Source organism: Nothobranchius furzeri, chromosome 10 (genome assembly GCF_043380555.1).
Source record: "Nothobranchius furzeri strain GRZ-AD chromosome 10, NfurGRZ-RIMD1, whole genome shotgun sequence".
NCBI lineage: Eukaryota > Metazoa > Chordata > Actinopteri > Cyprinodontiformes > Nothobranchiidae > Nothobranchius > Nothobranchius furzeri.
The window spans coordinates 38,560,441-38,572,724 of record NC_091750.1 but is presented as its reverse complement, the minus strand read 5'-3'; the positions used below and the strand labels follow the sequence as shown (position 1 = coordinate 38,572,724).

Sequence of the window (12,284 nt, the reverse complement as noted above, 5' to 3'; positions counted from 1 at the left end):
TCCAGTCGAGTCATTGGAGAAGCTAGCTACGCTAATCAGACAAACATGGCCAGAGAAAAGTGGTGGCTTTTCGAGACCGTCTCACAGACGTTGAAGGGTTTAATTGAAAAAGCACCATCTCCTATTCAGAAGCAAGCTGTGGAAAACGGTGACTTGTTGAAATCATTGGCAGACCTGCTTTTAAATGGATGGTTGGTTCTGTAAACTCGTTATGGAAAGATCAGCTGCTCACAGACAGGAGGCCCTTGAAGCAGATAAAACTGGATTATCACTGTTTACAAAATGTTATTGTAAGCCAAGGACAAAGGTTGGATTGGTCAACCCAAACGCTCTCATACTTTGAACTGTCGCCACCATTTAAAAATCAGTGAGTCTCACAGTGAGGAGAGGCAGGGCTTGTGCCGACAGTGGATAACAGACACGGTGGGGGACGACTGGACACACGGTGGAGGCGAACATCTGCAGCCTTCACACTCTCACACCATGGAGCTCTATCTGGACCTGATCTCTCCACCCTGTCGCTCTGTCTACCTGTTTGCCACAGCTGTTGGGATCCCCTTTGAGTTTAAGTTGGTGGAGCTCTTAGAAGGTAAGACTACAAAGAAAAGACAGAATAGGACACAACAGGATAGGACACGGCAGGACAGGACAGGAGAGGACAGGACATGACAGTACAGGTACATGACAGGACACAACAGTACAGTACGGGACACGACAGGACATGCCAGGACAGGAGAGGACACGACAGTACACGACACAGAAGGAGAGGACATGATGGGACAGGAGAGGATACAACAGGACAGGACAGTACAGGACACAGCAGGACACAACAGGACATGACAGTACAGGACACGGCAGGGCAGGACACGACAAGACAGTACAGGACACGACAGGACAGTACAGGACACGACAAGACAGTACAGGACAGGACACGACAAGACAGTACAGGACACAACAGGACAGTACAGGACACGACAAGACAGTACAGGACACAACAGGACAGGACAGGTCACGACAGTACAGGACAGGACACGACAGCACAGGACAGTACACGACAAGACAGTACAGGTCACAACAGGACAGGACACAACAGTACAGGATACGACAGGACATGACAGTACAGGACGTGACGGGACACGACAGGACAGGACACGACAGTACAGGACAGGACACGACAGTACAGGACGTGACGGGACACGACAGGACAGGACACGATAGGACAGGACACGACAGTACAGGACAGGACACGACAGTACAGGACATGACAGGACAGGACACCACAAACCAGGACAGTACAGGACATGACAGGACACGACAGTACAGGACACGGCAGGACAGGACAGCACAGGACACAACAGTAAAGGAAACAACAGGACAGGACATGACACAACAGTACAGGACATGACAGGACAGGACCTGACAACAGGACGGGAGAGGACACAACAGGACGGGACAGGACAGAACACGACAGGACAGGACAGTAGAGGACATGACAGTACAGGGCACGGCAGGACAGGACAGGAGAGGACAGTGAAGGAACATGACAGGACTCGACAGTACAGGAGACGACAGGACAGGACACAAAAGGACAGGACACGACAGTACAGGACACAACAGGACAGTACAGGGCACAACAGGACAGGACACGACAGGACAGTACAGGACACGACAAGACAGTACAGGACACGACAAGACAGTACAGGACACAACAGGACTGGACAGGTCATGACAGTACAGGACACGACAGGACAGGACACGACAAGACAGTACAGGACACAACAGTACAGGATACGACAGGACATGACAGTACAGGACGTGACGGGACAGGACAGGACACGAAAGGACAGGACACGACAGTACAGGACACGACAGGACAGGACACGACAGTACAGGACATGACAGGACAGGACACCACAAACCAGGACAGTACAGGACATGACAGGACACAACAGTACAGGACACGAAAGTACAGGACAGGACAGGACAGTACAGGACACGACAGTAAAGGAAACAACAGGACAGGACATGACACAACAGTACAGGACACGACAGGACAGGACCTGACACAACAGGACAGGACAGAACACGACAGGACAGTAGAGCACACAACAGGACAGGACATGACAGTACAGGGTACGGCAGGACAGGACAGGAGAGGACAGTACAGGAACATGACAGGACTCGACAGTACAGGAGACGACAGGACAGGACACAAAAGGACAGGACACGACAGTACAGGACACAACAGGACAATACAGGGCACAACAGGACAGACCACGACAGGACAGGACAGTACAGGACAAACCAGGACAGGACAGGAGGGGACATAACAGGACAGGACAGGAGAGGACAGGAGAGGACAGGACATGACAGTACACAACAGGACACAAGAGGACATTACAGGACATAACAGGACAGGACAGTACAGGACACAACTGGAGAGGACATGACAGCACAGGACAGGACATGATAGCACAGGAAAGGACACGACAGGACACGGCAGTACAGGACAGGACAGTCCAGGACACAACAGGACAGGAAACGACAGTACAGGTACATGACAGGACAGGAGAGGACACGACAGTACAGTACAGGAGAGGACAGTATAGGACACAGCAGGACAGGACACAACAGTACAGGACACAACAGGACAGCACGGGACACAACAGGACAGGACACAACAGGACAGGACACAACAGTACAGGGCACAACAGGACAGGACACTACAGGACACGACAGTTCAGGACATGATAGGACAGGACACGGCAGGACACAACAGGACATGACAGTACAGGACACGACAGGACAGGACACGACAAGACAGTACAGGACACGACAAGACAGTACAGGACACGACACGACAGCACAGGACAGGACACAACAAGACAGTACATGACACAACAGGACAGGACACAACAGTACAGGATACGACAGGACATGACAGTACAGGACACAACAGTACAGGACACGAAAGGACAGGACACGACAGGACAGGACACCACAAACCAGGACAGTACAGGACATGACAGGACACGACAGGACAGGACAGGACAGTACAGGACACAACAGTAAAGGAAACAACAGGACAGGACATGACACAACAGTACAGGACAGGACCTGACACAACAGGACAGGAGAGGACACAACAGGACAGGACACAACAGTACAGGACACAACAGGACAGCACGGGACACAACAGGACAGGACACAACAGGACAGGACACAACAGTACAGGGCACAACAGGACAGGACACTACAGGACACGACAGTTCAGGACATGATAGGACAGGACACGGCAGGACAGAACAGGACATGACAGTACAGGACACGACAGGACAGGACACGACAAGACAGTACAGGACACGACAAGACAGTACAGGACAGGACACGACAGCACAGGACAGGACACAACAAGACAGTACATGACACAACAGGACAGGACACAACAGTACAGGATACGACAGGACATGACAGTACAGGACACAACAGTACAGGACACGACAGGACACCACAAACCAGGACAGTACAGGACATGACAGGACACGACAGGACAGGACAGTACAGGACACGACAGTAAAGGAAACAACAGGACAGGACATGACACAACAGTACAGGACAGGACCTGACACAACAGGACAGGAGAGGACACAACAGGACAGGACAGTAGAGCACACAACAGGACAGGACATGACAGTACAGGGCACGGCAGGACAGGACAGGAGAGGAAAGTACAGGAACATGACAGGACTCGACAGTACAGGAGACGACAGGACAGGACACGTCAGGACAGGACACGACAGTACAGGACACAACAGGACAGGACACGTCAGGACAGTACAGGACACGACAAGACAGTACAGGACACGGCAGGACAGTACAGGACACGACAAGACAGTACAGGACACAACAGGACAGGACAGGTCACGACAGGACAGGACATGACAGGACAGGACACGACAGCACAGGACAGGACACGACAAGACAGTACAGGACACAACAGGACAGGACACAACAGGACAGGACACAGCAGTACAGGATACGACAGGACATGACAGTACAGGACACGACAGTACAGGACGTGACGGGACACGACAGGACAGGACAGGACACGAAAGGACAAGATACGACAGGACACGACAGGACAGGACACCACAAACCAGGACAGTACAGGACATGACAGGACACGACAGTTCAGGACACGACAGTACAGGACAGGACAAGACAGTACAGGACACGACAGTAAAGGAAACAACAGGACAGGACATGACACAACAGTACAGGACACGACATGACAGGACCTGACACAACAGGACAGGACAGAACACGACAGGACAGGACAGTAGAGGACACAACAGGACAGGACATGACAGTACAGGGCATGGCAGGACAGGACAGGAGAGGACAGTAAAGGAACATGACAGGACTCGACAGTACAGGAGACTACAGGACAGGACACAACAGGACAGTACAGGGCACAACAGGACAGGACACGACAGCACAGGAGAGGACAGGACATGACAGTACACGACATGACAGGACACAAGAGGACAGTACAGGACAAACCAGGACAGAACACGACAGGACAGGACAGGAGGGGACATAACAGGACAGGACACGACAGGACAGGAGAGGACAGGACATGACAGTACACGACATGACAGGACACAAGAGGACAGTACAGGACATAACAGGACAGGACAGTACAGGACACAACTGGAGAGGAATTGACAGCACAGGACAGGACATGATAGCACAGGAAAGGACACGACAACACTGGACACGGCAGGACATGGCAGTACAGGACAGGACAGTCCAGGACACAACAGGACAGGAAACGACAGTACAGGTACATGACAGGACACGACAGGACAAGACAGGAGAGGACACGACAGTACAGGACAGGAGAGGACAGTACAGGACACAGCAGGAAAGGACACAACAGGACAGTACAGGACAGCACGGGACACAACAGGACAGGACACGACAGTACAGGGCACAACAGGACAGGACACGACAGAACAGTACAGGACACAACAGTTCAGGACACGACAGGACAGGACACGACAGTACAGGACAGGACAGGACAGTACAGGACACAACAGGACAGGACACGACAGTACAGGACATGGCAAGACATGGCAGGACACGAGAGTACAGGACACGACACAACAGTACAGTGCAGGACAGGAGAGGACACGACAGTACAGGACAGAACAAGACTGGACAGGAGAGTACAGTACAGGACACGACAGTACAGGACACAACAGGACAGTACAGGACACAACAGGACAGGACAGTACAGGACACAACAGGACAGGAGACGACAGTACAGGGCACGACAGGACAGTACAGGACACGGCAGGACAGTACAGGACAAGACAGTACAGGACCCGACAGTACAGGACATGACAGGATAGGACAGGACACGACACGACAGTACAGGACATGACAGGACAGGACACCACACGACAGTACAGGACACGACAGGAGAGGACACAACAGTACAAGACACAACAGAACACGACACGACACAACAGTACAGGACACGACAGTACAGGGCACGACAGGACAGTACAGGACACGATAGGACACAACACTAAACGTAACAACATTTAAGGGCAAGTGGCATAAAAAACATTTACTCTTCTTATATGTCATCTTATTTTGTGACTCACACATAATCTGAATTGCACTAAACTCCACATAAATGATCTTTGTCAACCAATGAACAGCCCACTGGGATTAAATTATCTTTTAAAGGATCACTCCCTATGATTTTCCAACATTTCCCTGGTGGGCATCAGATCCACAACAACTTTTGTGGGCTTCGATCAATCAGCTTTATTTATACAGCACCTGCCACCACCTCATCGGAGGCCCAGGGTGCTGAACAGCACATAAAAACAAGGGTCAAATCAACATAGTAGATAAAAGAGTCAAATTGATCAAAATAAATAAATATAAAATTTCAAGTAAAAGTAATTAAAAACCATAAAGTACAAAAGGTGAAATTACAAAAGCCAGAGTTATCGATGTTGGGGGAAAGCTAGAAGATGAAAGCGAGTTTTCAGGCGAGACTTCAACTCCTGTAGAGAAGGAGCTTGCTTCACAGCCAGAGAGAGCTCATTCCAGAGAGTAGGACCCTTTACCGAGAAGGCCCGGTTCCCCTTCACCTTTTACAGCGGGGGACTTCCAGCAACTCCTGCTCAGCAGAGCGAAGGGCCCGAGTGGGGCCACGCCACTGCAGCAGTTCAGCAAGGTATGGGGGAGTTCTGCCCTGCAGCATCCTGAACACATGGAGGAGGGTCTTAAATCTTGCCTGATAAAACACCGGGAGCCAGTGCAGAGAAGGCAGCACTGGATGGCTGCTTATACTGAGCCAGGATCCTCTGGAGGTTTCTTCCTGTTAAAAGGGAGTTTTCCTCTCCACTGTCACTGCATGCTTGCTTAGTTTGAGGATTGCTGTAAAGTCATTGACACTGGTCAGTGACTTGATGCAATTTGCTGGGTTCCTTATATAGGAAACATTATTTCTGATTGGCTTAATGAACTGACCTGGATTGGAATGTTTATTATGTGAAGTGCCTTGAGACGACTCTCGTCGTGATTTGGCGCTATGTAAATAAAATTGAATTGAATTGAATTGAACTGGTGTGATGGTCTCTCCTTCTGGTCCCAGTCACAAATCTCACAGCAGTGGCTTACTCATGCATGAGGATGCCCCCTCTGTAGGGAGCTGAGCAGAGACATAGACTAAAGATGCTTACTTATTGTACCCTATACACGAAACCGAGTCTGGTTACTGAACCGAGCAGAATTCTGATGACGTCACACCGGTGCGCGAAGGGTGGGTTCCAACCCACAGGAGAGGAGGGAGAGAGGAGGTAAACGGCAAGTGGATCACAGGGACTGAACTGATGTTTTTCAGCAAAACGTTGGTAAAAATGGCTGTTTGTCCTCATTATCTAAAGTGTGCCCCCCCCAACCCCGGCCCAGACGCGGCACTCATGCAGGTGTCTCTTTCTGTTCCAATGCTGCTACATGTAATATTTTTTATTTATTAAGTCTACAATTTATTTTTACTCAGTAACGGATATGATGTAGCGAATTACAATTCTTTTTTTTAAAAGGTAGCCTACAAAAGTAAAAGTACAGATTTTAAAAACGACTTAAAAAGTATAAATATACAAAAAAGCTACTCAATAACAGTAACATGAGTAAATGTAATTTGTTACTTTCCACCTCTGCCTGTAGTGATGAAATGCAGAATTGATTGGTGGGCTTGGAGGATCCATGGAAGGCCGGAGCGGTGCTGAGCTGTGAGGGCCGAACGATCGATGCATCTTTAATTTATTTTGTTTTTAGGGAAGCAGTACAGCGAAGAATTTGGAAAACTCAACATTGTGAGGAAGATTCCTGTTCTGAAGGACGGCAGCTTCATCCTGACTGAAAGGTATGAAAACAGGGTATTTATTTATTTATTTATTTTAACTCATATGGGTCAGTCCATCTTTATCTGTGATGAGTGAAGCCTGATTTGGATTTCTCCATCAGCTCAGGTGTGGTGTCGATATTTCCCTTCAGACTTCTTTGTTGCCTCGGGAGTGTTGCAACACAATTCCCCGCTGAACAAACCAGCTTATGTTGTGTTTTGGTGCTGGTTTGGCTGGTGGACCAGCATCCCATTCTGGTCCAGGGTGCTGGTCCAGAATGGGATGCTGGTCGAGCGTGTCCCCCTACAACCCAGACTGTTAGGTTTGAATCCAGCCCATGTGTCGAGGGACATTTCCTGTTAGGTCTAACCACAAAAACCAGGAGGTGAATAAAGTTCAGAAGAAATTCCGTGAACCAGACAGCGAGAAGTCTTTCCACGAGGTTCATCCAATATATTTCTAAATAAATACATTTTAAAACGTCAAATTTCTAATAATTTGTGGGAGCACATCTCCAGATATTTCTGCACATAAGCTGCAGTCAGTGTGAAAGACTGTGAATCTGGAAGCCATACAGAAGCTGGACCGCCTCCTCCGTACCGCTTTGGTGTGAAACAGGCTTTCACATTCCCAGAGGAGCTGGGAGAGGGAAGTCTGGGCCTGTCGGCTGGGCTGCTGTCCCCATGATGGACGGCACCGTACCGTAGCATTCTACGTTTTTTATAGTTGAAACAGCAACGAATTATTAAAAACAAGCGAATAAAAGTTTATAAACAGGTTTTAAAAATGTAGAGTGAGGCAGCCAGTGACCTGTGTGCATGCGTGCCTGTGTGTGTGTGTGTGTGTGTGTCTGTCTGTGTGTGTATATCTGTGTGTGTGTGTGTGTGTGTGTGTGTGTGTGTGTGTGTGTGTGTGTGTGTGTGTGTGTGTGTGTGTGCCTGCCTGTGTGTGCGTGCCTGTCTGTGTATGAGTGAGTGTGTGTGTGTGTGTGTGTGTGCGTGAGTGTCTGTGTGTGTGTCTGTGCATGTCTGTGTGTGTGTGTGTGTGTGTGTGTGAGTGTCTGTGTGTGCGTGCGTGTGAGTGTCTGTGTGTGTGAGTGTGTGTGTGTGTGTGTGTGTGTGTGTGTGTGTGTGTGTGTGTGTGTGTGTGTGTGTGTGTGTGTGTGTGTTGATGTCTGTGTGTGTGTGAGTATCTGTGTGTGCATGTGTGTGTGTGTGTGAGTATCTGTGTGTGCATGTGTGTGTGTGTGTGAGTATCTGTGTGTGCATGTGTGTGTGTGTGTGTGTGTGTGTGAGTGTCTGTGCGTGTGCGTGTGTGTGTGTGTGCATGCGTGCATCTGTGTGTGTGTGCGTGCATGTGAGTGTCTGTGTGTGTGTGCGCGTGCGTCTGTGTGTGTGTGTGTGTGTGTGCGCGCGTGCGTCTGTCTGTGTGTGTGCGTGTGTGAGTGTCTGTGTGTGTGTGTGAGTATCTGTGTGTGCATGCGTGTGTGTGTGTGTGTGTGTGTGTGTGTGTGTCTGTGTGTGTGTGAGTGTCTGTGTGTGTGCGTGCGTGTGTGTGTGCATGCGTGCGTCTGTGTGTGTGTGCGTGCATGTGAGTGTCTGTGTGTGTGCGTGTGTGTGCGTGCATGTGAGTGTCTGTGTGTGTGTGCGCGTGCGTCTGTGTGTGTGTGTGTGTGTGTGTGCGCGCGTGCGTCTGTCTGTGTGCGTGCGTGCGTGTGTGTGTGTGTGTGTGTGTGTGATAAATGCTGGTATTGTTTGTCTCTGAAAGTCCAACCACAGCTTGTGTTAGCTGGCTTGGAAACCTCAGTTTTCATTTATTTATATGTTTTTACATCATTAATGTTACTTCATTTTTCCTGCTTATTCATCATTTAGATGTTTGGTTTTTGTTCAAGTTCTTTTCTGTCCTAGCGTTCATCATTCCTCTGTTTTCCCAACATGCTGATACAACCGATGTGATTGTTTTATGGTCGTAAGACTTATTTATTCATGTCGGACTGTTGATGGAAACAAGCTGCTTCAGTAAAAGCAATTAAAATAAAAAACGACCTTTTCGAAAAGTCACCGTTCTTTTAACGCTGAATACTTTGTTTAAAACTGAGTCTAGAGTTGAAGTAAAAAGCCTCTGAAAGCAGAAACAGAATCCAGTTTCTGTGTAAAATGACTTTTGGGCCGTGTGAACCCAAACGAACCTTCTCATGCTGATGCAGTCCTGATCTGGCTGTTGCAGCACAGCCATCCTGATGTACCTGGTGCAGAAATGTTCGTCAGCAGTGGCAGACCACTGGTTTCCAGCCAACCTGCAGCAGCGCGCTCGTGTCAACGAATACTTGTCCTGGCAGCACCTGAACCTCAGAACTCACTGTGCAAAGGTCTTCCTGCTCAAGGTTGGTGCCTGACAATGTCTGCTGACTCCCTCACTTTGTATCAGTTCATTTGTTTGTTTTGTTTCTTTTTGATGCTCTGAAATCACGTTATTTACAGTTCCAGCCTCATGAATGTCAGGAAATATATCAGTAAGAAGACGGTGGAGGGCACAGTAGATAAATCATTTAATAACTTTAAAATCTGTCATTAAATCGTTCAAATATGAAATACAAAAAGAACATATCACAAATGATCGAATGTGTCATAAATATTTCCTTTCTTGAAATCCTGATCTCGTTTATTTACCAGTCTGTGTTGCTGCACACGAGGGTTTTATTTCATCTGTCGTGCTTCAGGAAGCTTCGGTGAAATAAAGCACGACACGTCAAACGTCACATGACCAACATTTCCCAGGAATCATCAGTCGTTGTTCCTCAAAATGCACAATCTGGAAAAAGATGGAGATTATTTAATGTGCGTGCGTGTGTGTGTGTGTGTGTGTGGGAGCAGACTCTGTATCCATTCGCCATGGGCTCCGAGGTCCCGAAAGAGAAGATGGATGCCGCTCTGGACGATATGAAACAGTCTCTCGACCTGCTGGAGGAAAAGTTCCTCCTGGACAAACCTTTCATTCTTGGCGACAACATCTCTCTGGCTGATCTGGTAGCTGTGGTGGAGCTCATGCAGGTGAACTGGTTTGCTCCCAGTCAGCAAATTCAGGTTTGAATAAAGTCTGGGACAGTCTAAACCAGGGGTCGCCAACCTGGTGCCCCCAGGAACCATCTAAGTTGCCCACAGGTCTAAAATTAAACGAAATATAAATTATCATGCCATCTTTTAAAATCACAAATGCATTCATAATCTAGATTTTAAAACAGCAATTATCTTTAAAAACATTAAAATATGTTTATTATACCTTTAGATTATTGCTGATGTGTCCTTGGGCAAGACACTAAACCCGCCTTACCTGCTGGTGGTGGTCGGAGGGACCGGTGGTGCCTCTGTCAGTGCGCCCCAGGGCGGCTGTGGCTACATCGTAGCTCATCACCACCAGGGTGTGAATGGGTGAATGACTGACTGTGTTGTAAAGCGCCTTGGGGGGGTTCCAGGACTTCAGAAGGCGCTAAATCAAATACAGGCCATCTACCATTTTAGTACAAAGGTCACTAATCGTATCAACCTGGTAGCCCTTCATGTGACTCAGTGCCCATGAAGTAGCTCTCCGCTTCACAAAGGTCGGTGACCCCTGGACTAAACTGTCTCTGAAGTTCAGGTAAGTACTGGACTGAATCTGGTCTAAATTGAGAAATCTTATTTTATTGAAACGTGTTTTTTTCCAGCCTCTTGGATCGGGCGTGAACAGCCTCGAAAGTCGACCGAGGCTGATGGCCTGGAAAGAGCGAGTGAAGAAGAAGCTCGGAGAGGAGCTGTTTGATCAAGCTCACCAGAAGCTTCTGGAAGCTAAAGGTCTGCAGCAGGAGATACAGAACAGCCCGCATCTGCAGAAGCTTCAGCCAGTGTTTGTGAAGTTGTTCCGCTGAGGAGGTTTCTGGCTTCAAACATTAAAGAGTTGGGAAAACTGAGATGTTCTTTCTGTGTTCTGCTAATTTATGAAAGACGTTTGCATAAAAAAGGTTTTAACAAACCTGCACCATGTCGTTTTACACCCTCCAGAGCACAGACAGGCACAATATATGCTAAAATGTTACTCCTGGCCCTGTGGAGATGTCATTTTTTATGAAATATGTTATTTTTGTAAACCCAGAAATCTATATGTGATGACACACACACCCCTCCCCCATGAATTACACAATAGTACACAGCTGCAGACCCAGATAACGCAGATTCACGTCGACATGTCACTCTCAGCCCCACCACCCTCAGAAATCTAAGACAGAGAGCCAGACACACACACGGGTGGGGAAAAGGCAGCTGGCCTCTCCATTGAGTGGTTTTAACATTGAAACGGCGTGGGTTAGAAAAAGTAATTGGTGTGAAAACCCACTCCAGTACTGCCGGAGGTTGTGTGAAATCAGGGTCACATCAGGGCTGCCAAGATTTGGAGTTATCCATGTGTGAGAGCGGTGGGGTGGGGTGGGGGTGGGGGGGGTAACGTCTCCTCCAGCGTGAGTAATTGGAGGTGTGGCGTGAGAGCTTGGGAAGGGGCTTCAAACAAATTCCGGTATCTCTCATTGCCCAAAATCCCTTTTTGGGGTTTCAGGCATTTTTTAGCACATTTCGTACGCAGAGGCAATTCATTGTGCTTTCCAGTTAGCAAGAATAGCAATAACACTAAAATCAATGTGACAGGCAGCACAATTAAAATACTCACAAATCAAATTTAGATTTAAAATTTAAAAAGAAAAAGACAACGTTAAAGGGTAGCAGAAGGAGCAGCATAAGAACATTTATTCAAAGGCCGATGAATACATGAAGGTTTTCAATTTTAATGTAAACGTTGCGAGAGCTGGGCCACATTTGAGGT

The 12,284-nt window shown here is 48.3% G+C and overlaps 1 protein-coding gene across 1 annotated transcript; it reads left to right on the top strand.

Annotated features, from left to right (window-relative positions):
• The first annotated feature begins 352 nt into the window (after positions 1 to 352).
• gstt1a (glutathione S-transferase theta 1a) lies at positions 353 to 11,382 on the top strand. The gene is made up of 5 exons (XM_015960267.3): positions 353 to 589; positions 7,366 to 7,453; positions 9,663 to 9,819; positions 10,310 to 10,486; positions 11,140 to 11,382. Exons 1-5 carry the CDS (start codon positions 484 to 486, stop codon positions 11,338 to 11,340), a joined length of 729 nt encoding a protein of 242 aa, XP_015815753.3. The 5' UTR covers positions 353 to 483; the 3' UTR covers positions 11,341 to 11,382.
• Positions 11,383 to 12,284: the final 902 nt, after the last annotated feature.

Bases quoted from the DNA above. Each gene is read 5' to 3' on its own strand.
- gstt1a (XM_015960267.3), top strand. From the start codon at position 484: ATGGAGCTCTATCTGGACCTGATCTCTCCACCCTGTCGCTCTGTCTAC. The intron at 590-7,365 runs GTAAGACTACAA...TTTTGTTTTTAG, and splicing joins GTTGGTGGAGCTCTTAGAAG to GGAAGCAGTACAGCGAAGAA. The intron at 9,820-10,309 runs GTTGGTGCCTGA...GTGTGGGAGCAG, and splicing joins CAAAGGTCTTCCTGCTCAAG to ACTCTGTATCCATTCGCCAT.